This window comes from Cricetulus griseus, chromosome 2, assembly GCF_003668045.3.
Source record: "Cricetulus griseus strain 17A/GY chromosome 2, alternate assembly CriGri-PICRH-1.0, whole genome shotgun sequence".
Classification (NCBI taxonomy): domain Eukaryota; kingdom Metazoa; phylum Chordata; class Mammalia; order Rodentia; family Cricetidae; genus Cricetulus; species Cricetulus griseus.
In genome coordinates this window covers 336,894,741-336,919,900 of record NC_048595.1, presented here as the reverse complement: position 1 = coordinate 336,919,900, position 25,160 = coordinate 336,894,741, and the positions used below count along the sequence as shown (strand labels likewise).

The 25,160-nt window shown below is 39.8% G+C and overlaps 1 protein-coding gene across 5 annotated transcripts in view; it reads left to right on the top strand.

Annotated features, from left to right (window-relative positions):
- The window catches only part of Nnt (nicotinamide nucleotide transhydrogenase), a 102,134-nt gene that overhangs the window by 43,839 nt on the left and 33,135 nt on the right, over positions 1-25,160 (top strand). For all 5 annotated transcript variants that reach the window (XM_027401410.2, XM_035440579.1, XM_027401408.2 and 2 more), the window contains 9 exons: positions 13,186-13,319; positions 13,865-14,056; positions 14,551-14,704; positions 17,754-17,915; positions 18,964-19,074; positions 19,952-20,097; positions 22,401-22,596; positions 23,520-23,753; positions 24,815-24,975. In XM_027401410.2, coding sequence (XP_027257211.1) covers positions 13,186-13,319; positions 13,865-14,056; positions 14,551-14,704; positions 17,754-17,915; positions 18,964-19,074; positions 19,952-20,097; positions 22,401-22,596; positions 23,520-23,753; positions 24,815-24,975 — 1,490 coding nt within the window. The remainder of the gene's footprint in view (positions 1-13,185; positions 13,320-13,864; positions 14,057-14,550; positions 14,705-17,753; positions 17,916-18,963; positions 19,075-19,951; positions 20,098-22,400; positions 22,597-23,519; positions 23,754-24,814; positions 24,976-25,160) is intronic.

Here is a 25,160-nt window from a genome sequence, read left to right as displayed (position 1 = left end):
GTGTGTGTGTGTGTGTATTAGGAAAGTGAAAAAAGCACATGACAAAAATCACTGTAGGCCCTATTGCACAGAAGTCATTAATAACATCACATGATTTCTTTTAGTGTATTTTCATGTAACTGTGTTTATATCATAGGTTATTTTCTATGTACAACATTCTATTTTTAAGTGGTGTCTTTACTGTTTCTGATGAAGTGCTAATTTGTTTCTGTTCTCTTCAAGACACTATGTTTTCATTGTCAAAAAGCACCAGAAAAATCTAAAGAATTAAAAACAAGTCAGAAATTCTATCAGAGATCATCATGACTAATATTTTGATGATAATGTTTCCATATGAGAAGGTATTTATGTGTATCTATATGTATTTATGGGATTTCCAGGAGATGCTTTTATTTAAGGATATGGCAGTTTTTTTCCTTATTATTTCCTTTGGTGTGCTTTTATGGAAAGAGTTATTATGTTTATTTACATGTATGTGCATGTGTCCCTGTGTGTGTGTGCCACGTTGAGTGCAGTGCATACAAGCCAGAAGCGGGCAGCAGATTCCTTGGAGCTGAGTTAGGGGCAAAATGATACAAATGATAGGTGAGCTGGTTTCTCCAGCCACCATCCCACCAGAGTGCTGTTAGATGAAGCTGGTAGGCAGGAGGGCAATGTGGGCTCTGCCCATGGGCATTGTGGATGCAGATTGAAAGCCATCCAGGACAGTGTTTGTGGCATCTGTCAGCTAGGATGGAAATGACACACAAACAGTGTCAGGAGAGCACCCCAGGATTCCCCTTTTGTGACAGTGACTCCTAAGAAGTTAGGCAACCCATGCTGTAGGAACACCTGCACGGTTGGTGGAGAAAGAAGTCAGTGTTAGGAGCTGATGAGTATGCAACAAGTGGCCAGTAGATGGTGCTAAAACATTTGCTCATTGAGCGAATGATTAGGACAGGAAGCTACCCAGCATTAATCAACTCAGATTCCTAATAAAGAAATGGCAGTAATTTTGACATAGTGTGTAGCTTTGTTATTGATTATAAAGCTGTGAGTGATACAACTCAGGCTCTCTTAGGTAAACATACCGAGCTTTGGGCCTACCTGTACGGCTTGTTTTGAGACAGGATCTGGCTGTATAGCCCAGGTGGGCCTTGAACTTGTGATCCTCCTGCTTCAGCTTCCTAAGTGCTGGAATACAAGATTATAGATGGCCATTGTTTATTTATTTACAAGTAGTTTCTACTCAGTGTATTGTAGTAGAAGGTCAAATTGTGTGATAATCTTGAAGACTGTCTAAAGAGGTGTTGCTATCCCATTTCATTGTATTTCTTAAGCCATGATCTTCATGTTAAACTTGCAGGAAGTTTGTGGTCAGTACATTGTCCCAGAACCTGCCCTCATAGAGCTGGATGGTTTAAATCCTGAGAGAGAGGGAGGGAGGAAAGGAGAGAGAGACAGAGAGACAGCACTAGCTTAGTACAGATTGTATGTGGACTGACATAGTTATGGAATGAGGTAATTGTTGTGCTGCTGCCTCTACTGGGTCGGGTGATGGGTTAAAGGTGGGAATTTTACTTAATGCTAGTAGCTTCAGGATGAGCTATTTACAGTCTCAGTGGTGCTGAATGCAGAGGAGACAGTGACCAAGCTCCCTATATAGCCTCTGCTAGGTTTACTGTGGCAGAAACTACCTCTTTTACATTGAAAGTCATTCCTGATGATAACCCAATTAAAAATTCATGATCAGGGCTGTGGAAATTGCTTAGCAGGTGAAATGTCTACCATGCAAGCTTGAGGACCCAAGTTTGGATTCTGGGCACTGACATACTAACCAGGTATGGTGACGTGTGTATGTATCTCTAGCACTGAGAGGGAAGGTCCGAGATAGGTATATCCCGGAGGGTTGCTGGCAAATCAGCCTAGCCAAATGGCACTTCCAGGTTTAGTGAGAGGCCCTGTCTCAAAAAAAAAAAAAAAAGTAAGGTGGAGAGCAGTAGAGAAAGACACCTATCTGATGTTGACTCCTGGCCTCCCATGCCTGGGTGCGTGCACCCACAGGCACACACTCACACATACATGTATGCAACACATATGTATATGAACATGCACATATTGTACACACAAAACAATAAAAGTTCATGAAGACTGTGATTATATGGCTTTCCTGATCTCCCCTCTCTGTACTAGGCCTTGTTATTTTCAATGTTCTTTTATTGGCCCATTACTCCTGAGATTTTATTTAGTAATGGTGACTGTGTCTTGGTCCACTCAGGTTTCCAGCATCATTAGATGAAGGTATCTAGATTGATCAAGGTTAGATCATAGTCCCCTGCTCCCAGTTACCCATGTTATAAAGTTTGTATCTTTGGTTACCTTTAATTTTTTTTCAGTCCTAATTTAGCTTTTTGGTTTCATGTTAAACTTCTGTCCAACTAGTGTCTGCTGTCAGTCATGCTAACCAGTTACCACCTCTAATAATCTAAGATACTTTCATAACTTCACATACATTATTATTGTTATTATTTTGCTTGGTCACACTGTCTCTTTTCTTTCCTGCCTTTTGAAGTCCCACTCCATTCAGTTGCCATCTCTTCCACAGTGGCTACCACAGCAGCAGATAAGAAGTTTTCTGCACCCATAGCACTTTGCCTGTGCTATCATGGCAGTGCTTAGTCCCCTCCGCCCTTCATTGTCCTGTCTTCCTGTGAACACAGTACAAATGTTCCAGTCATCTGTCAGGGCCAGTGCTTGGGCCTAGTATTCATACATAATAGTGGCTCAGCAAATATTGCTCAACTCATAATCCTGGATGTCCTCATTAGGTCTTGGTTGGCATGGTCACTTTTATTTTTTTCAAGTCTATCTAAAGGAAGGGCAGAACACTCTGTTGGCTCACTTCCCCCCCCCCCCCACAATGTAGGAACATTGTGGAAGCTAATTTAAGACTAGAAACTAGCTTTCTTAAATTATTCAAAACTAGGATGTATTCCCTGTCTGCAATTTGAGTTGGTTAGTAGCTAGACCTTTCAGGCCCTGGAATCAGGAGTAGTGGAGGGTGTGTTTAGGGCCTGTGAAGTGTCTCATCAGGAAGGAATATATTCATTGAATATAAATTATAATATCTTAGGCTATTGTATACTTGGATTTGTTTTTTAGACTTAATCCCCATTAGGTAGCAGTGAGTTTTGCATTTACACTGGTTAGGGTCTATAAAATGTCCTTGTCACAGGACATTTAAATCCTCCACGACTGGGGAAGAGTTGGGAAGGAGGTGCTTTCCTCTGATGGGGCTCAACCTGAGATGTTTCAGTCTCCTGCAAAGTCCACATCGATTCTGCATCTGACGCTGCCCATATATTTTTTGAATGTATTATTCATAGAATAAGATAACAGTCCAAAGAGATGGCTTTCAGACCTGTGATTTTAGGTAGAATAATAATATGACAATAACTGACACTTGCCCGTGGAATTCCACTGAGATAATTTTTGTTTTGACAACTGCACATCTTTTAAAAAGTTAGATTTATCCTTCAGAGTCTTTTCTTCTCAGTGGATGTTATGATCTTCATTGTCAAAACTACACCATGTAGGTCAGTGACTCCCAATGCTTTGGAGATTATATTACTTTATTTTGACACTCTGATTCATATTTCATGCTCCCCTCCCTTCCATGTCGTTTATGACTCTATGGAATTTTAAAACACTGCTTCCACCCAACCACTTGTTTTGAGCATTTTGAAAGAGAGGAATACTTCTTTGTTACGACATCAAGGATCGATAACCACAGGCTGTCTCCATACCTCTTGGTAGCTTTCAACACAGATAGGGCCACTTGTCATCATATGGAGGGTGCCAGAATTCTGGAGTTTTCTGTTGCCATTTGTCAGTCTTGATTTCTTAGGGTGTGTCTGACACACTTTGTGAATTGCTGAGCCGTGTTTAACAAATGTTCTGTTAGGAAAATTTTTGCCACAGAGTTATATTCTGGTTTGGTCTGTTATTTCTCCAAAAGTATGTTGCAAGATGGAGAAGTGTTAACGTTCCTCTCTCTGCCAGTCCCTGAGTTGAGGCTCGGGAGGTGAGACTACTTCTAGGGAAGACCTATCATTACTGTCTAATCCTTATGACACAGCAGTTCTGAATTCCCGATCACTTCCATCTGCCCCATTCTTTCTTGTTGAGGTCTGGCCCTCAGTTTGCCATCATTGCTGTAACACATTAATCCGAGAGTGTAAAACTGTTTGATTCTTGTAGAAATCTACTTTTTTGCACACTTAACGTTAACAGGTGGTAGTTCTCATTCCCACCTCATGGGGATTCAGACTAAGTGTTGCTTATACCACGATGAAAGTCTGAAGGATCCTCTGGGCATGGTCTCTGTTTTGAGGAGTGTGCATGGGTGGTGTCACACATCAAATTCATGCTGTATCACTGCAAGTGTCACACATCACTCTTATTTCCACTTTTTTTTTTTTTGCTAAGACCAGTCACATGGTCAGAGCCATCTGTGAAGGAATCTATGAGTTCTTGTTTAGTGGTGTGCCTAGGAATAAGGTAACATTATTTTGGTTTGTTAAGGCTTCCATAGCAAAGCACAACTGACTGGGTAGCTTATAAAACAGAAACTTATTTTTTCACCCTTTGTGGGCAGGGGTCTAGAAATTTATGATCAAGTTGTGGGCAGGATTGGTCTTTCCAAAATTGCTTTCCTTGGTTGAAGAAGGCTTCCTTTCTTAGGCCTCTGTGTGTATGCATCCCTGGTGTCACTTTTTTTTTTTTTTTTTTTTTTTTTTTTGGTTTTTTTGAGACAGGGTTTCTCTGTGTAGCTTTGGAGCCTATCCTGCCACTCGCTCTGGAGATCAGGCTGCCCTCCCAGAGATCCGCCTGCCTCTGCCTCCCAAGTGCTGGGATTAAAGGCATGCGTCACCAACGCCTGGCTGGTGTCACTTTTGATATTTAATTTTTTTCTTCTTTAAGGATAGCAATAAAGTTAAGCTCAGGCCCAGGGTTAATCCAATCACACCTTTAACAACCCTATCTCCAAACTCAGTAAGTTTCATCGTTACTGCTGGGGCTTAGGATTCAACATATCAAATCCAAGAGAGGATACTCACACATCCCTCACCAACTGTGATGAAGTAGCTTTGATCATGGTGGACAGGAAGGAGGAGAGGAGGAGAGAAGAGAGGGCAGCGAGACTGAGAACGCTGTCTCTGCAGTCTTGTCCTCAGTGATGTGCGTTCTCCAAGAAGTCTACCCATCTCCCTTTCTCTCTCAAATCCCAAAAAGTCATCATATTATGAATCTACCAAGGGATTGATCTATTTATCATTGCCCTCAGGATCCAGTCATCTCCGCCCCATCCCATTAGCAATCAAACCCCAATTATGCAAAGCTCTAGAGGATAGTTCCTATTCATACCATGATAGTGCAAAATTCTTGTTATGCTGGGTATTTCTTCCTCCCCCTCCTCTTCTAGGGTCTCATATACTGCAGGCTGGCCTTGACTTTGCCCTGTGGCTGATGACTAGGTTGAATCCCTGATCCTCCTGACTTCCTCTGCCAAGTGATAAGATTACAAGCATATGCCACCATACCCAGTTTATTTGTTTGGTGTTTGGTTTTATGAGACAGCAGGGCTTCTCTGTGTAGCTTTGGAGCCTGTTCTGGCACTCACTCTGTAGATCAGGCTGGCCTCAAACTCACAGAGATCCACCTGTCTCTGCCTCTCTTGTTCTGGGACTAAAGGGGTGCCCCACCACCACTCTGCTCACTCTCAGTTTATACTGAAGTTTCTTAATGTGTAAAGCACTGATTGATGATAGAACTGTTTTCTTTACTGTTTTTCAGTTTTATGTTTAGTTAACACATAGTATGCCATTGCATTTAAAACTGTCCTTTGTAGTATGTGTTGATGAGGAATCCGTTTTGGTTTTAGGTGAACAGGTTCTATGATGTATGTTACACATCTGTAAGTATGGAGTTAAATTTATTGTGCTGTGTTAACGTAGAAAGTTTTTTTTGAGCCTCTAATTTGATGCTTTACAGGACAGGAAGTTAGGAATTTGCCCATGATTACATGCCATTGAGTAATTCCAGTAAATAATTCTCTGTGCTTTTTGGAATCATTATAAAAACTTGTGGTTAATCCATTCATCTTAGAGTCTTTTTGTTCTTAATAGTTTTAGGGGCTTCTTAATTCCTCACCCCTCCCCTACCTTCTACTCCTCTCCTCATCCTCTCCCCCCTCCTTCTCTCTTTCTCCCTCCTTTCCCCCTCCTCATCTTCTCCTGTCTCCCACCTTCCTTCCCTCCCTGCTCCCTCCCTGCCTGTGAGGATTTGATTCTTTTCCCAATACGATAGCCTCTGTGAATTTACTGGCTTTAGATGACCATATTTGCCTTCATTTATTCAGAGAGGTACATTCCAAGATTTCCCAGTAAACAGTTAAATAGTTTGTTATTTAGTTTAGCTGAAATCACTCTTTTTGAACTTAGTGCTACAGAGGAGCCAAAGATGTATTCTTTTGCTCTATGTCAGTAAGCTGTCTTGAAGTTGTTTTCAGAAATGAGCAACTTTTCTATTAGCTTATAATTTTGGTGTTTTCAACCTGAATCTCAGCATAAACTTACTGAGGAAATCATGATTATGAAAAAATTCTGTAAGTTCACTAACATTCAAAAATAAATTTCAGATGAGCATAATCTTGTAGTCTCATGTCTGCAACCCCAGCACTCGGGAAACAGGCAGGAGGATTACCAGTTCAGTGTTTGAGTCCAGGCTGAGTGCCACAAGACTGTGATTCAAACACAATGTAGATGAGTTACAGCCCAATATGCTTATATCAGAAAACAGGTTGTTTATAGACTGTACGGTTACATTTATGGTGCGACACAGACATTCCAAGGAAGCCGTGCACTAACCTGACACACTCTTGTTCATCTCCCACAACAGTTAATCGAACAGAAAATGGCATAATTGAAATTTTCATATGGTTTATGTGTTTATTTATTTGGGCACTAGGAACTGAGAATTGAACCTAGGGCCTCATGTGTGCTAGACAAGTGCTCTACCACTGAGCTACAACCAGATGAGTGCTTTTAGAACCCTGCTGCTTTTCTAGCAGGGAAAGGACCCCTAATGTCCAGGCTCTCGTCTTAGTTAGCTCTGAATCCATGACCAAATAGTTTTTCAATCTATTTTAAAAGCCTCAATTTAAAATTTAAGGCAGTTTAACATTAAAAAGGGTTATATAAATGAGTTATTTCCTTCCATATTTGGCCTATTGTGGTCAGGTACCAAGTGGTTGCCAGTTGAGTCTGTGAATGAATGCACATCTGCCAGCGCAGATGTCTTACCGGGGTCTTGGCAGAAGAATGGAAATAACTCCCAAATAGAGAGGATCTGAGTAGCTTTACTAGAGGGAGGAACTCAATGTCTCTGAACCAGGAAGGGCCAAAAAACATTTCATGAAGATTGTGTTAAATCTTTCACTCACTTTGTATCTTTCCAGGAAATAATGTAAATGATCTTCTCTCCTTGTTATTTTTTTTAAATATTTGTTTATTGATCTTTAGATGGGTGGTGTTTGTAAATCCTATCTTTTTTTAGATAAACAATTAAGTTTGAACCCTGGACTTCAGAATGGGAAAGCCCCACTGGTACCTTGAAAAAACAAGAACCCCCAGTCTCTCTCCCAGACCTCTTACCCATGCTTTTATGAGGTCCCCTGCTTTCTTCTGCATTTACGTCTTAGAAAATATGAAATTCTGGTTTTGCCTTTTATCCTTTTTTTGTTGTATCTTCTATTTGAGAGGTGTTGCAGTGGGTGTTGGAGGTCACTGTTACGTGGTGTGAAGTCTGTGTACATTTTCCCATTCTCATCTTTGTCTCCGCCTTCTTCTGTCAGGTTGTTCTAAGCACAGCTCTGTAGTCAGTTCACACTTTTTGGGTTGGTATGGTACGTAAATAGGTCAGCCCATTGTTTTTTTCCTCCTAACTTATTCTAATATCGCTGGTAATAAATATCAAACCATGTTCTTAACTTAAGTGATGAATTGACTGATTATCCAGGAATACTTTTATTTTTTTTTTAAACAAAAAGAACATGTGGTGCTGCAGAGATGACACAATACTCTGATAACATTATCTGTGTAATTGCTATGTCTGCATTTTCATTTACTTCTCCAAAATCTAAGGTAAAACTAATGACGGGGATGAATTCCGGTACTTTGTCTTCCTAATTTGCACATACCCAACAAACGGCTTTCTTGAGATTTTGTTGTCCATAATCTCATCAAGAGATTGTCCAGTTGTTTCATCTAAATATAGAGCACACTACTTTCTATTTATTAGCTTATGTAAACTGTGCATTTCCATATGTGCATATAATGTATTTGGATTATAGCCACCTCCTTATTACCCATCCTTAGCTCTCTACCATCTGTTTTCTTTCCCATCTCCATTCTTATATTGCTTTAGGCTCTTACTTGAGAAGCCAAAACAATTTCTCACTTTTTATACTTAATATTTCCATAATTGTCCTGGGGGTAAATATTTGTTAAAAATTAGTTACTATTTTTTAATTGATCATTTGTTTATATTGCCAGTTAACTATAAAAGTCTTTTAAAAAATGATTCAGAACCATTTTTAAAAAAATTTTTTCCAGTTATTTTTATTTGTGTGTGTGTGCTTGTGTAGGAGGAGGTCACTGGATCCTTTGGAACTGGAGTTAGAGGCAGTTGGGAGCTGCCTGATGTGGGTGCTGGGAATCAAACTCGGGTCCTCTGCAAGAATAATATGTGCTCTTAAGCACTGAGTCATCTCTCTAACCCTCTATTAAGCTCTAAATGTTTTATTTTGCATTTTAATTTCTGTGAATTACATTATTTTTTATTTACTTTCTTTTTGTTTTCCCCCAAATTTTATTTATCTGAGACAGGATCTTACTTTGTTTGTCTTGCTGGCCTTAAAAAAAAAACAAAACTTTTTTTTCTTTGTGTGTGTGTGTTAAGCATCCAGATGTCAGTATGTATATCCATGTTATGTCAGTGTTTCTTGGTCAACAGACCCCCATTATTGTGCTTAGTTGATGGATTTTATTCTATTAGCTCCATCCTCCAGAGAAATGACTATTTTTGACTTTTTTTTTTTGTCCTAGAACTTTCTGATTTAGTTTATGCTGAAGTGACAGACAAGAATCAAACCATTTCCCCCACTCAATTACATGTATGTTAGAATTTGTATGTGGATGCCTGTGCAATAAGTTTGTTTTCTCTAGCTTATTCATAGAAAAATGGATGACCTCCATTTTTCTGATTAGAAAAATGTAATTCGTAGACCTTGTAGAGAAAAGCACAAGGATAAAAAATATCACTCTAATCTCATCATTTAAAGATAAACTTTTGCCAGGCATTGGTGGCACACACCTTTAATCCCAGCACTTGGGAGGCAGAGGCAGGCAGATTTCTGTGAGTTCAAGGCCAGCATGGTCTCCAGAGCGAGTGCCAGGATAGGCTCCAAAGCTACACAGAGAAACCCTGTCTCAAAAAACCAAAAAAAAAAAAAAAAAAAAAAAAAAAAAAAAAAAAAGAAAAAAAGAAAAGAAAAAAGCATCCAGATGCTCATAGAGTTGGAATTATTTAAGCTGGCTTGTGTCTTTTGTAATTTTCCTTATTGTTTTAAGTTTAGGAAATCCCATTTTAAGTCCACAGACTAGAAAAAGATTCTAAAGTGTTTCACTTTCCTCTTTCTCTTTCTGGGTCAGTTCTCTTACAATTAATTTTAACCTACCTGGACCAGTTAGAAATACTAAGTTCAGTTTGAATAGAAAGCTTGCCCCCAGACCTATCTAAACCATTCATTGCCCTGTCCTTCCTTCATGTTTTGATTTACCATGCAGTTACATTTTTATCCTATTAGACCATTACACTAAAATCCTATGTTGAAATCTCCTTCCCGGTTTTCTCTCTCTTGACTATTCTTTTGAGGCTCTCTCATTTGGAACACTGTTCACTCTCCTGCTTCTCTTTTGGCTATATTCTTTCCCCTTCTGTTTTTAATTTTCATTTTCGAAGTTTCCAGAATAAAAAAAAAAAAGTTAATCCACATGTGAGTGCTTGCAGGCAGCTGTGCTGCTGTCCTTCATTGTTACCCCCTCCCCCCAGCCCTTATTGAGATTTCTTAATTTTAAAATTAGGACACTTGGGAGATAAGCAAAAGTACAGACAAGAAAATAAATTAGTTTTACTACTTAATAAATAATACTCTGATACTGGCAAAAGCTATATGACTGAATTTATTACAGGGTATATAGTCTATGGATAACTTACATATGCACATATAAAATAGGTATATGTATTATTATTATTTTTTTTTTTTTGGTTTTTCGAGACAGGGTTTCTCTGTGTAGCTTTGGAGCCTATCCTAGCACTTGCTCTGGAGACCAGGCTGACCTCCAACTCACAGAGATCTGCCTGCCTCTGCCTCCCAAGTGCAGGTATATGTATTTAAATATACATATTCTGTTATGTGCTTTAAAAATATGACCAGCAACGGAACTTGAAAACTGCCACTGAGCAAGACATCACATGGCCTAAATTTCTGGACTCCTTAATCCATCTTCTCTCATTTTATTTATTCAACCTTTATATGTTAAATTTGGTCACAGCTGACACAGCCTTCAAAAGACACCTTTGCACATTGGTGTCTTGACATAACTTAGATCGTCTGTTTTTTATTATTGTTCTAAAATTCAGTCATTTTTGAGATAATAGTATATTACTTCACATTGAATACTTAGTGTAAAGACCATAGGGTATCGCTAGAACCATTTGATCTAGCCAGGTATGGGGACACAAATACTCGTACAGCAGAGGTGGCATGATCAGAGGTTCAAGGCCAGCTCTAGCTACATAGTGCCTTTAAGATCAGCCTGGGCTATAGGAGACCTTCTCCCAAATCACCTCCTCCTTCCCCCAAATACAACTTAAGTTATAGATAAGCCACTGAGGTATATTTTAAAAAGATGAAATTTGGGTTAGAAATATAGTTACAGAGGTCAACCAATTGTTTAATATGCTTGAGGCCATAGATTCAGCCTCTAGCACCAACAAACACCCTAAAAGACCAAAACCCAAACCAAACACAAACAAACAAGACATACTTCCAAGTCAAAAGCACATAGCAGAGTTGGTGAGATGTATCAGGGGGTAAGAGTACTTGCCACCAAATCTGATGACCTGGTTTTGATCCCTGGGACTCACACAATAGAAAGCGAGAACTGACTCCCACAGCTGTCCTTAGACTTCCATTTGTACACCCTGGCATTCGAATACTCCCTACCCCCATCCACAATTACACTTAAACTTTTTTTTGTCAGATATAGACAAACATAAAAGAAATCTAGCATTACTGTAGCAGAACAAATTAGTTAGTTGCCAAATAAAATTTGTGGCATCATTAGTTGGGGGATTTATTCAGTGTTAGTCAGAAGCCAGAGGGGACCATCCTGCATTTAAATGGTTGTTTGAGGCCTCGTGGGCCCAAGTCTGGAGGGTATAAATAAGGTGGGAGTAAAAGCTACAACAAGAATGTGGCCAGTTTAAGCAGCAGCTCTGCATAAAAGGGTGGGATGGCGATGACAGTACACATCTGGAAAGTATAGGCTAGCACTTTAGATTTGCCTTTGTGTGGATGCGGCTACCTCGATTCAGTTACCAATCTCCGGGGAGCTGAGAAGTATTGGTTTTCTTATGGGAAAAGTTCTGGATATATATGGTTTTCCTTCTCAGATTCTCAAGGTTCAGGAAAATATCCAAGGTGCCTTTGTTTACTACTTGAGTAGAGTAGGGGGAAGGAAGACTGCCAAGGAGTTAAAAAAAAACAAAACAAAAAACAAAAAACAAACAAACAAGAAAAAAACACTGAAGCTACCAGGCTGTTGACTGGGAGAAAATGCTTCTTGATTCTTGTTTATTTATGGGGACTTGGAAGAGAGAACCATGTCATTTAAGGGATCTTATGGTAGCTGATCCAGTGTTGCTGAAGTGGATGGCCCAGAAGAGAAGCAACCAGTGGGGATGTTAGAAAGAACTGTGCACCCGGGGAGAAAAGCCTTTGGGAATCAGGATTTGGACTCTATCTTGTACAAAGTTTGTACCAAAAAGACTGAGGTAACACCAAACACCCACACATATCTTTATAATTGTTTTCATGTGCATTGCAACTAAATATTATTTTTTCCTTTTGGAATTGTATGAATCTCAGTCAAGTGGCTTGATAATTTTAATGTGAGAAGATTTTAATGCAAATGTAATGTTTGTTTGACGTCAGTATAAAAAACAGACTGCATATTTACTAATTGAAAATAAAAAGTAGGGGTAGAAATGAGGCTGTTGGTGCCCAGCTTTTAGTCTACCGACCTTGTATTGGCTCAGGTATTTGTTGGGACTTTATCTCATTGTAGGAACTAGTGAGCCTCCTAAAGCACCTTGTAAATTTAAACTGTGAGATAGCACATAAGCAGAATGTGTCTCACGAGAAAAGGGAATGCTGCTGTTTGTTTACCTCTGCACTCCCAGCACCAGGTATAGAGAGGGCTGACTTCACAGGATCAGTAGTTGGGGATGGAAGTACAGGCATGCTTCCCAACTCTTTGGAGCCGTGCAGTGCTACAGTGTTTATTTCATGGCACTTTCTGGTCTCTTCTAGTCGCTATCCTGTGTTAAATTAAGGTGGGTAATGATTTGGAAAATCTGGTGACATTTGCTAAAAGGAATGGAAATAGCCTATTTTGTAATTCATAAATTAGTACTGAATGTACTCTTGACATGTATGACCTTTGCGAATTGTTCAGCTTGGGTGGACATAGTTTCCATAATGGCTTATTTTACGTATTCTTTTTAAACAAGTAAAACCTCTCTGTAAATGGTCCTAGATGCAAGCCAGCTGGGAAAAGCATGGCTGACATAACTCAGGGCAAGCATTTGGCCAGGTTTGCTTGCCAACTGAATGGTGCCCTCTTTGCAGCCCACACGTATATCTTTCCCGAAGTGGATGACTGGTCTCGTTTATGCTCTAGTCTTAGGTGTATCCTGTAAAGAATTGACTTTTCACATAACCAAGCCTTGAACGCACAGAGCACACTGAAGCAATGAGAAGCATATCCTAATTTGTGCTGTTTTCTTTGATTTCATCAGGTAAAAAAGCTCCTGTTTTGTTTAGTAAGGAAATGATTGAATCAATGAAGGAAGGTTCAGTTGTTGTGGACCTAGCTGCTGAGGCTGGCGGAAACTTTGAGACCACTAAGCCCGGAGAACTTTATGTTCATAAGGTATACCGAGAAAATGTCTTCTGCCTGTCGATTCTGGTATCTAGTGATTTGTGAGGTTTAAAAAAATATTTTTCCCAATTCTTTGAGAATGTAATACACAGATACAATGTCTTTGAATTGTATTGGCTACATACTCCTTGTCCCAAGGCTTCCTGGGTCCTAGCCCCAGTCCCAAATTGAGGGTTTACTGTCCTCCCCCCCCCCCCCCCCCCCCCGCTTTTAAATTTTCTTACAGTGCTGGTGCTCAAACCCAGGGCTTCATGCATGCTAGGCAAGTTCTCTTCCACAAGCTGTACCCCAAGTTTTCTGTAAGAGCGGTTTATTCCTCTTAAGTATTTGTAGAAAGTGAAGTCAGAAAGTTTAAAAAAAAATCCTGGGAAAAGATTTAAAAAATGGACATAATTAAAGCTCACTTTGAAATGTGTATTTGTGTTTGAAAGTATATATGTGTATATCTACAAAGATATGTACTCTGTAAACCGAGCTTCAACTGTGAGTGAGATTGTAGGGGACTTACTTTTGTGACAATATCCTTTTTCATGTAGGGAATTACTCATATTGGCTACACGGACCTTCCTAGCCGGATGGCCACTCAGGCCAGCACTCTATACTCCAACAACATCACCAAACTCCTTAAGGCCATCAGCCCTGACAAGGATAACTTTTATTTTGAAGTGAAGGATGATTTTGACTTTGGTACAATGAGTCATGTCATTCGAGGAACAGTGGTGATGAAGGTAGGCCATTCCCCTCCTCCTGTGTTTTTAATGTAACTTGGATTTAAGGTTTCTGTTCATAGAGGAACCCCGTTTTGGAATAGAGATATATTGTAGTAAAACATTGGTATGCCAATTGAATTTGTTTAAAAATAGAGAATGATTTAAGGGAAGTATTTCAAAGACTCAAGTATGCATGAGCACTGAAAAATATATATCACTTTTGAAAAACAGAAACAAATTTAATAAAGTAAAAATGAACTATTCTCTCATGCACTTACTTTGCAGGGTTTGATCAGAATTCTTTTATATGTGCCCCAGAGATATAAAAATTATATATGTATAACACTAATACTATACTCTTACATACCGATTTTGTAAATTATATGAACTTACATTATTACACATATACATTAATATACATTAAATTATATTTACATGAAAGTTTTTTTTTCAGAGTAAGCCACCTTCTGTAAGTTATTTTGACTTTGAAAATGTTTTCTAATATTTGTTAGGATGGCAATGTGATTTTCCCAGCTCCCACACCAAAAAATATCCCCGAAGAAGCCCCAGTGAAACAGAAGACAGTGGCTGAACTGGACGCAGAGAAAGCAGGCACTGTTTCAGTATACACGAAGACACTGACCACAGCATCCGTGTATGCAGCAGGTGAGGATAGCATCTGTTTGTTTATTTATTTATTCTCTATTTTCTTTTTTATTTAAATTAAACAATCTTATTTTACATACCAATCTCAATTCCATCTCCCTCCCATCTCCCCATGCCCCCCACCAACTCCCCATCCCATCCCCCATTCACTCCCCAGGAAGGGTGAGGTCTCCCATGAGGGATCATCAAAGTCTGTCACATCATTTAGAGCAGGGCCTAGGCCCTCCTCCATGTATCTAGGCTGAGAAAGTATTCCTCCATAGGGAATAGGCTCCAAAAAGCCAGTTCATGCACTAGGGATGGCCCCATAGAGTGTCCAAACCCCCCCTCCCCCAACTGACACCCACATTCAAGGGGCCTGGTTTGGTCCTATGCTGGTTTCCCAGCTGTCAGACTGGGTTCCGTGAGCTCCCACTTGCTTAGGTCAGCTGTTTCTGTGGATTTCCCTAGCATGGTCTTGACCCCTTTGGAGGATAGCATTTATTAAGACTTAGCACTGAGTTTTGTATGTAGTATGTTAATTGTCATGATTAGTTAGTGGAATACTGTTGATATTTTTTGGATCCTATTATACTGGGCCTGATAGGTATGACTTTATCCTATGTTACCTGTCCCTCCTCTGTGGACTTAGAGATTGCATTGATTGCCCAAAATAACAGGGGCACTGTGTTAAATACTGGAGTGAAGGCATATGAAATAACATAGGGTATTAATACATTTTACAGAAAACATCTTCAATATAGTCATCAATATTACCTATATAAGCTGTTGAGTAATGGTGTCAGAGTGTGGTGATGTTGAACTATGTAAATCTATTCAAGATCTTTTTGTGCTTTGTAAAACACTAGTTGTGGCTATCTGTATAATTGGGTAAGACTGGGAAACCAAACGCTTGTTTGAATTATAAATAATATGAGGCAAGGGGGTAGCCTTGAATATTAGACTAACATTCTAAGTTACCTACTAAGAAACTTTAATATTTTAATTCTGACTTCTTTATAACTGACCACAAGTTTTTTTATTTTAAGAGTCATTCTTTTGAAATCACTAAAGTGTTACTGTAAAACAGTGAGACATATTCTTTCTAGCTATGTATTGTGAGGGGCTAAAATATGGGTATTTGATTGGAAATTTCTTTCTTCCTCATAGAAGGAATGAAGTGTGTTTAGATCTGCTTAGTGTCAAAGCAAAAACAAAACACAAGCAAACTATAACGAATTAAGGCAGCAGCAGCAGGCACACAGGATTCTTGTAGGCTCAGCATTCCCCGGATTCCCATGTGAGCCCAGATGTCTTAAAGCTAAATGTGTAACTCCCCTTGAATAAAGAGCAAGACTCAGCAAGAAGACTGAGAAGCTTCTGCTGGGTGCATATTGTGAGGAGATGGGGCAGTGTCCCTGCTTGCACTCACTTGTAAAAAAAAAAAAAAAAAAAAAAAAGAGTAAGATGATTGCATTGCTTGTGGGGTGTTTTCTAAGCAGGACTGTGAACTTCCAGTTCTCTTTGAGATGCAGAAAGAAATGGAGCAGGGAATATGTGACAACTTACTTTTTGAGGTTTCTGTCATGTTTATTGAGGCAAGGCATTCTATTCTGCTCAGTAATTAGAGTTGATAAGAAAACCTTTCTCTATGTGGTGGTGTTTGTGTCTTTGTCCATTGGGAGGCACTGTGGGTTTTGCTGAGTTAGTAATTTTTCACTATTGTGATAGGAATAGGCTAGCATTTAATGAGTACCAGTCATTGTGCTACATGCTTCATATACCTTAGCTCACTTACGCCTTATAGCAACTCAGTGATGTGGGATGTTATCATCTTCTTCTTTTGAGAGAAAGACATGGAGGGTTAATAATATTATGGATGACAACATTGAAACAGAGAGAGGAATATAACATGTCTAAGATCAGGCACTAGCAAGCATCAGAGTGAGGATTTGAATTAGGCAATCTGACTTAAGAAAACATGACTAATCATAACCCTATATAGAGTGTCTTATCAGAAACTGGAAAGCCAAAGCATTTATCTGAATCTCCAGAGATTTGACAAGCCATGTGTTAGAACTTTTGAGATACTGAATATGAACAAGGAAATCTACATTAAGAAGAGTCAACTTAAGGCAAACTGAATGCCCACTTATAGCTGTTTCTTCAGCCATGTCACTAATAAAGCAATAGTTCTTGCTGAGAAATCAAGGCCCCTTATTCAGGAAAGGGTCCTTCCAGCTCCCCAACAGCTCAGTGTCTCTGTTCTTACTGACCACTAGGTAACCCTTTCTTTGGTTGCAGAACAGCCATCCACATGTTTGTTATTAAGGAAGGCGATAATTAAAGATGTATGTTCAGAGCTGACTGTTTATATTCTGCACATTCTTAATTTAATTTGTAGGTTTTTTCCCCTTTTTTCTTTGTAAAACTGTTTGCTGACTTGGTGTTGAGGTTGGAGCTGACTGCCCTGGCCAGCAGTTCAGTCCAGATTCAGGAGCAATTGCAAAATTTCTCTCCTGGGTGGGTGGAAGCCATATGTTTCAGGGAGGCGCTGGAGTGAATGAAATCCTTCCTGGTCTTTGAAAACCTCTCTTGCTCAGCCACAACTCAGAGTGACATAAAATTGGCCTCATAAAAGTCCTGTCTCATAAAGGTTATATCCTGCCTGAGCCGAAAGTGCTTTGTAGCTCTTCTGTCGGCCTGTCACTTTGGTCTGAAAATGCATGTATAAACACATGTGACACTGTCAGAAGATGTTAAGACAGAGAAGAGGACAAAGTTAGGCACAGGGAAATGTGCAAATTGTTATGAAGGTGACTCATAAATATTACTAGAGCTTTGCAATTTCATTTTGGGGGAGTGGTCAGGTAAGGTAGATTTTGTCCATAATCTCCCTTGCATCTTAATGGTCAAATGTCTTAATAACCTGCTGATTATTGGCAAGGGGGATAGAATTTAAAACACTGACTATTCTATTGTGTGTGTGTGTGTGTGTGTGTGTGTGTGTGTGTGTGTGTGTGTGTGTATGGTCATTGCAGGCCATCTCACTTTTTCTCTCTTCCTCTAGGTCTCACTGGGATGCTGGGTTTGGGCATTGTGGCCCCCAATCTAGCCTTTTCTCAGATGGTGACCACTTTTGGCTTGGCTGGCATTATTGGTTACCACACTGTATGGGGAGTGACCCCTGCTCTCCACTCACCACTGATGTCTGTGACAAATGCGATCTCAGGTTTGTTCTTTGCATCTTTGGTTGTCTGTCATAGGCTTCTCAGCTCTAGGAGTAGTCCCAATGAACTTTATAAAGTCTATTTTTCAAATCTTGACTCCTGGTGTCTACTGTAGCTATTGTAATGGTTTGGGGAATCCCAAGGGTAAGTGGGCTTGTCAAGTAGGATGACATTTAGACTGTTAGCCCTTCCTGTGTTCCCATTTCCAACTGTGTGGATCCTTTAATATTTCTTCCAATTATCATGTAATTTAAGGAAACGATTCCATTGATGAAATTTAAAAACCAAAGTGTGTTTCACAGAATCAGTTGCAACACCCTCTAGGGTCTCTTCTTAGAATCAACTAAATATTCAATCTACTAGGCTCTAGTATACTTTGTATGGTTTGGGTTGACCATGTTGGTTAGGGACAAGGAACCAGTTTGCTAGGAAATGGTACCAGGCATCTTTCTTTGGTGAGAGTTTTCATATCAGTACTCACGGCTGCAAGGAGCTCCTCTCTTTGACCTCCAGTAGCAGCTTAGATGTGAGGGAATGGGAACCATCTGAGTAGCCAGTGTGAATGAGCACATGATTATCTCTTGGAATGTCCCAGGCATAGCTCCTAGGATTTCTGCAGGGGGCACATTCAGTTTCAAAAAGTGCCACATACCAGAAAAGCTCAAATTGGTAGCAACCTGATCAATACCCGTAGATCATGATTGGCTCCCTGTAGTTTGGTTGCAAGTTATCCATTCACAGTCACATTTCCCTCTAAGCAGTGCTCTAGTGACATTGATGACTTACCTTGATGAGAACACAGGTAGGAAGTTGAAGGGGATATCCTTATGCCAAAGGATGCAAGGCTTGCTAGACTTTGTCCACAATAGTTCTTCAAGTAAGAAAGATGCACAGGTGTATTGCCAACAGTTTTGATCAGGAAGATTGCTCTTGTTCTTACCATTTTAATGGAGATCTAAGAAGGCTGTCTTGTCTTTTGATATTTCAGTTATAATGTTGGATTTGGAGAGGGCACTGTACTTATTCATCACATTGATGTTTTCTTTCTAGGTTTGACTGCAGTTGGTGGGTTGGCATTGATGGGAGGACATTTTTATCCTTCCACAACTCCACAGTGTCTTGCTGCTCTTTCTACATTCATATCATCAGTCAACATTGCAGGTAGGAGAAGAAGAAAGAGCTCAAACTGCTGTTTTTGGTGACATGGGAAGCACATACCAAGTCAGGCAAAGTAGACTTTCTGAGTTTAAGCATTTAACTGTACCTTTAAAAATGACTTCTCTCAGACCACTAATGTTCCTTTTGAAGGAAAGTCAAATATTTTGCCTATCTGTAATAGTTAGAAACTGTATTGATAAAGAACCAATCCGTCCATACCCTCAACCGCGTAATGAGTCTTGCTAGAAGCTAACTGGAAAGCCGTGGAATGCATAGCCTTGAATTATGTTGACTTCTGCTATCACCGTGACATCTCTGAATAAGTACAGCTGTGGATAAAATGTTAGTCTTTTGCCTTATCACACTTTGTTTGTTCCTGAAAACGGAAAGGCTAGCACATCACTCATGTATGACACTCATTTGATGCTAGTTTATAGCTAAAAATTCCTTAATGTGTCCAAGAAACCTGGTGTCTGTTGATGCAGTATTTTTTCCCTTTATCATTTGTTACAGAGTTTGACAAACAGAGTAACCTATCAGAGAATAACACTGACTTTTGATCCTTTGTATTTTCAAGCTTTTAAATGGCTATTTGCTTTTAGTCATGCAGAAACCGTTGGCCCTGCATTCTGATAGCAAGTTTTGTTCTTAACTGTATTGAGGGTTCCCCATGCTTCTTCCATCCTAAGGGAACTGGCTTTGATAATAATAGAATAATTTTTGTTTTTGAGGGTCAAAGATATTACTTGAAATAACAGTTGTCACTTTGTGATGGTTGGCAATAAAGGTTTACCTAGTAAAGAGATTGTAGCATATGGAAAAGAGTCATGCTGTCCTATGTGATTCCTTTTGCTGTTTGTATTTCTCTTGCTTTGATAAGGTGGCTTTCTGGTAACTCAGAGAATGCTGGACATGTTTAAGCGACCCACAGATCCCCCAGAATACAATTATCTGTATCTGCTCCCTGGTGGTGCTTTTGTGGGTGGATATCTAGCTGCCCTCTACAGTGGTTATAACATTGGAGAGGTAAGAGACCTTTGGGAGTTTTTTGTTTCTACTACTATGTCTTTCTCCCTTTAAGAGTTAATGCCAGCCGGGCGTTGGTGGCGCACGCCTTTAATCCCAGCACTGGGTGTGTGGGGGGGAGCAGAGGCAGAGGATCTCTTTGAGTTTGAGTCCAGTCTGGTCTACAAGAGCTAGTTCCAGGACAGCCTCCAAAGCCACAGAGAAACCTTGTCTTGAAAAACCAAAAAAAAAAAAAAAAAAAAAAAAAAAAAAAGAGTTAATGCCACTAGCAGAATTCATACTATCAAACTGCAGTTCTCTCAGCAAATACAGTAATAACCTGGAAACGTTCTGATATCCTAAGGACCAGGAGCTGATGTGGCTTACTTGTTCATTTTAAGTTTTTCACATGTAAAAATTGTACTTTCCTTGTGTACCTGGATTGTTGTAAGGGTACAGCGAAGTAACCAGTAGTCAATTTGAAAATGTTTATACTTTCTTCCTCCACAAATATATCACAATTTTTATAGTAAAAATGTTTATAACAAAAGACATTATGTAATACACTTATAGAAATATAGTAATTAAAGAAATTTAAAGATAACCAGGCACCGGTGGTACATGCCTTTAATCCCAGCACTCAGGAGGCAGAAGCAGGTGGATCTCTGTGAATTTGAGGCCAGCCTGGACCACAAAGCTACACAGAGAAACCCTGTGTTGAAAAAAAAATTAAAGACACATTTTTGTCATTTTATATTATTTTATGTGTATGGGTATTTTACTTGCATACATGTCTGTGCACATGCATTCCTGGTGCCCCAAGAGGTCAGAAGAAGAGGTTGGATCCCTGTTATTAGAGTTACAGACTGTTTTAAGCCACTGTGTGGGTGCTAGGAATCAAACCCAGGTCCTCTATAAGAGCAGCCAGTGCTTTTAACCACTGAGCCATCACTCCAGCCCCATAGAATTTAAAAGTTTTATGTTGTAGGGCAGTGGCTTTCAATCTTCCTTGTGACTCTTTAGTACAGTTTCTCATGTTGTGGTGACTCCTAACCATAAATTACTTTCACTGCTATTTTATAACTGTATTTTCTACTGTTATGAATTTTAATGTAACTATCTGTGTGTTTTGATGGTGTTAGGGGACCCCTGTGAAAGTTTCATTCAATCCCAGGGGGTCACAACCCGTAGGCTGAGAACCACTGTTGTTGTAGGAGCTAGGGTGGTAGCTCAGTTGGTAAAGTGCTTGCTGCACAAGCATGAAGACATGAGTTTGATCATCAAAACCTGTGTGGAAAGAAACCTTGGGTATGATCCTGTGCATGCTTGTAGTCCTAGCACTGGGGAGGTACAGAAAGGCAGATCTCTGGAGGGATAGCTTGCCCAGGGAGCTCCAGGAGAGTGAGAAACCCTGTTTCAAAGAACAAGGTGGAGTGGCACCTCAAAAAGGACACACGAGGTTATCCTTTGACCTATATATACAATGAACATGCATCCACGCACACACATGCCCACACATGCATGCACACACAGTTTTATGTTACATAATAAGAAAAGAATAATCAGCTGTGAGCTCAGAAAGTTCCTAGGTGAAACAAACAAACAAACAAACAAACAAACAAACAAAAAAACAAGCTGAGGCTTTGCTGTGAGTTTACTTAGTTTACAGTTCTTTCCGGTGAGTGCTACTGGATCATAGCTTCTCTGATGGCAGGAAAATCACGTCTCCCTTGGTTTCTTCTGTGCTCGCAATATGCAGTGTTGCTGGAATGACAAGATCTTGTGTTGAGCAGGGTTGAAGCAGGGAGTCGAGAGACTCAAGTCTGAGCTCCAGATGTGCAGCTTACTGATCTTACCTTGGAGAAGTTCTGTAACCCCTGAGAGCTTCACTTCTCCCTTTTATAAAGTGAGGATAATGGTTCTTTCCCCCTGTGGCTGTCATGAGACTGTTACAGTATAATTAAGGCACAATTCATGCTACCAGTGACATGGGTTGGCTACTTTATAACATTTGGACACGTTTAGTGTTTTAAAATCTAAAACTTTTAAGTTTAAGTACTTTTATGTATTTCTGTACATTATCAAATCCAGAAAAAAAAACAACTCCTATAAATGGCATAACTATAAATACAATTTAAAGTATATAATATATTTATATTCATAATGGATAGGAAAATGGTTTGAAATGTTAACAGAAGAGTTCAGGTCTATCTGTTGACTGTCTGAATTTAAATTGTCCTTAGTGAATCGTGTTCCACAAGAGAGGTCTTCTGTGAGCCAACAGACTGACGTTTTTAATAATCTCTCTTCTTTCCTTTGCAAAGATCATGTACTTGGGCTCAGGCTTGTGCTGTGTTGGTGCCCTGGGCGGCCTTTCTACTCAGGGAACAGCTCGACTCGGCAATGCCTTGGGCATGATTGGAGTTGCAGGAGGCCTGGCAGCCACACTTGGAGGCCTGAAACCAGATCCACAGCTGTTAGCTCAGATGTCCGGAGCAATGGCTATGGGTGGCACCATTGGTAAGCACTGGCGGGCTTCTGCCTACAGACGCTCTCCTGTCCTTCATATATCTGAAGAGGATTAGGCTCTGATACTTAATATTAAAAAATTCTTTAATATTGGGGGTATATTTTGACGAATGCATTGTTAGGAAGATTTCTCTTTAGGTAAACACCACATAGCTTATTTTTATTCAAATACATATTCAGATACCAACATTCTAAAACATGGGAAGGTGTATCAGCTGAGTGTGATTAGGAATGTTTGCCTTCGGCTGCCTTTTATACTTCCTCAGGAAAGCTGTGGGCCCTTTGTGTCAATTCCAAGAAAGACGTTTGAAGGAAAATGGTTGCACTGTAGGCTCATGATGGGAAATTGCTTACTCATGACCTTAAACAAATACCCTATCCCCACCAGTAATTCTGTTCACTCACTGAAACTGTAAAAATCCTTTAGAACTAGAAAGTATATTACCTAAAAGTTTTCTTCAGTTTTACCCTTAGCTCCATTTTCCTGAAAACTCAAGCTTAATTTTATTTCCTCAGAATCCTATCTGTATTAATTGTATGCACAGGTGTAAGCACTGGCTGTAGAGAAGAGAGCCTCGAATATTCGCTCAGTGGGACACAATAAGAGGACATAACTGGAGCTTTAAGTAACCTTCATAAGCTTTTGTCCAGGGAAGTATTAGCGGTTCGGGAGAAGCGGAGTGTTATGCTGTTATTTGATGTTGGTTAGATGAGGCAAAACAATGAGGGATTTTGACCTGATGTATATATAGCCAGTGGCTTTTTTCTCTACACTGTCTTTGTAGGAGCGTTTAGTCTGTACTGGGAACCAGGCAATCTTCATTTGTGACAGTGATGCAAACCCTGTTCTGAACGGTTGTCGTTTTCCAAAGGTCTGTCACATTTATTTCTCTCTGGCCTTGGTTTTTCAACAGGCTTGGCAATTGCGAAGCGCATCCAGATTTCTGACTTGCCTCAGCTGGTCGCTGCTTTCCACAGTTTAGTGGGTTTGGCAGCAGTGCTTACTTGCATGGCTGAGTACATTGTAGAATACCCACATTTTGCAATGGATGCAACATCAAATTTCACCAAGATTGTGGCCTACCTTGGTACTTACATCGGTGGAGTCACCTTTAGTGGGTCTCTTGTTGCCTATGGGAAATTACAGGGTAAGTGATTTGATATAACATAGAGCTAAATATCCATTATTCAGGGTATCCAGGGGTTTGTTTCAATTTTAGAAAACTCTTCACAGTAGAGAAGGGGTTTGCATAGCACTTAGACAGATGTAAAAGATTTTCCCCTTAAAAAGAGAATTCATTTTAATTCTTAGAGGTTCTAAGCTTTGTGACATTTTCTTCTGCAGACAGCTAATAGTAGCAATTAGTACAGAAATTTGTAGACACTAAGGGATATTTGATAATACATATGACCAAAATAGCACCTCCATAGCCTTTGTCTTGGAGATGTCTATGGAGATGTCTACAGAAACGAACTTGTGTTTCCTAGAATAGAGAGATGCTTATTATCCACTAAGTTTGGTTAACGGAAGTTATTCTGAAAAACAGCACATGTTTTAGCACTCTGCCGCAGCAAATTTTACTCCTGCGATGATGAATCATGAAGATGGAAGCAGAAAGAAAAATCCAGAAAGCCTCCATGCAGTGTGGTCACAAACAAGTCCCTAGAGAAAGTTGTGTGTGATGTAAAAATATGGTTTTGCCTCTGAACAATCAAGTTATTAAATGGGGAAACTTCTATGAAACTTAAAAAAAATCACAAATGAACTTCAAGTCTCACCCATTCTTGTCTCAGGCTTTTTCTTTAGAAATAGCTAACGGGTTCTTCTCCCTTGGGCTCAGTGGATAGCATTGGGAGCACTAATGTTCCAGAACTCCGTATTGAAGTTGTAAATAAACAAAACCACACTTAACAACTTCTGTGTTGGTCATACAGGAAAAAAAATCGGTTTTTAAGATTCCATGACAGATTAAAAAAATTATGTGGTCAAAAAGTAGGGAAAAGAACAGTTAAGTTGAACCATATTTTCTCATCTCTGCTGATGTGTGTTACATGTAGACCTTTTAACATGCCTTTATGTTTCCATATCTGGTGCTGTAAAGTGATGTCTGAAGTACCACATTATTATTCTGATATTAACAGGATTAAGTGACTTGTAGAGTTTCCCACGATACACTCTGGGTTCTGAGTAACATCTGCTTCGGCCCAGGTATTCTGAAATCAGCCCCTCTGCTGCTCCCTGGGAGGCACGCACTCAATGCAGGCCTGCTGGCTGCTAGTGTGGGTGGGATAATCCCATTTATGATCGACCCCAGCTTTACCACTGGCATTACCTGTCTGGGCTCCGTGGCTGCACTCTCTACTCTCATGGTAAGTTGCTGGAGATGGAGAAACCCATACTTCGGAAAGAGCTGGGGATATATTGTTAGACTACAATTGGATCGTGTTTCTGTCTCTTCATGATCCCTGAGGGAATAAAAATGTCTAATAGCTATGTGCTGTCACTTTAGAATGTAGAAAGTTTAAGAAGTAGGAGAAGAAATTCTCTTATTTGA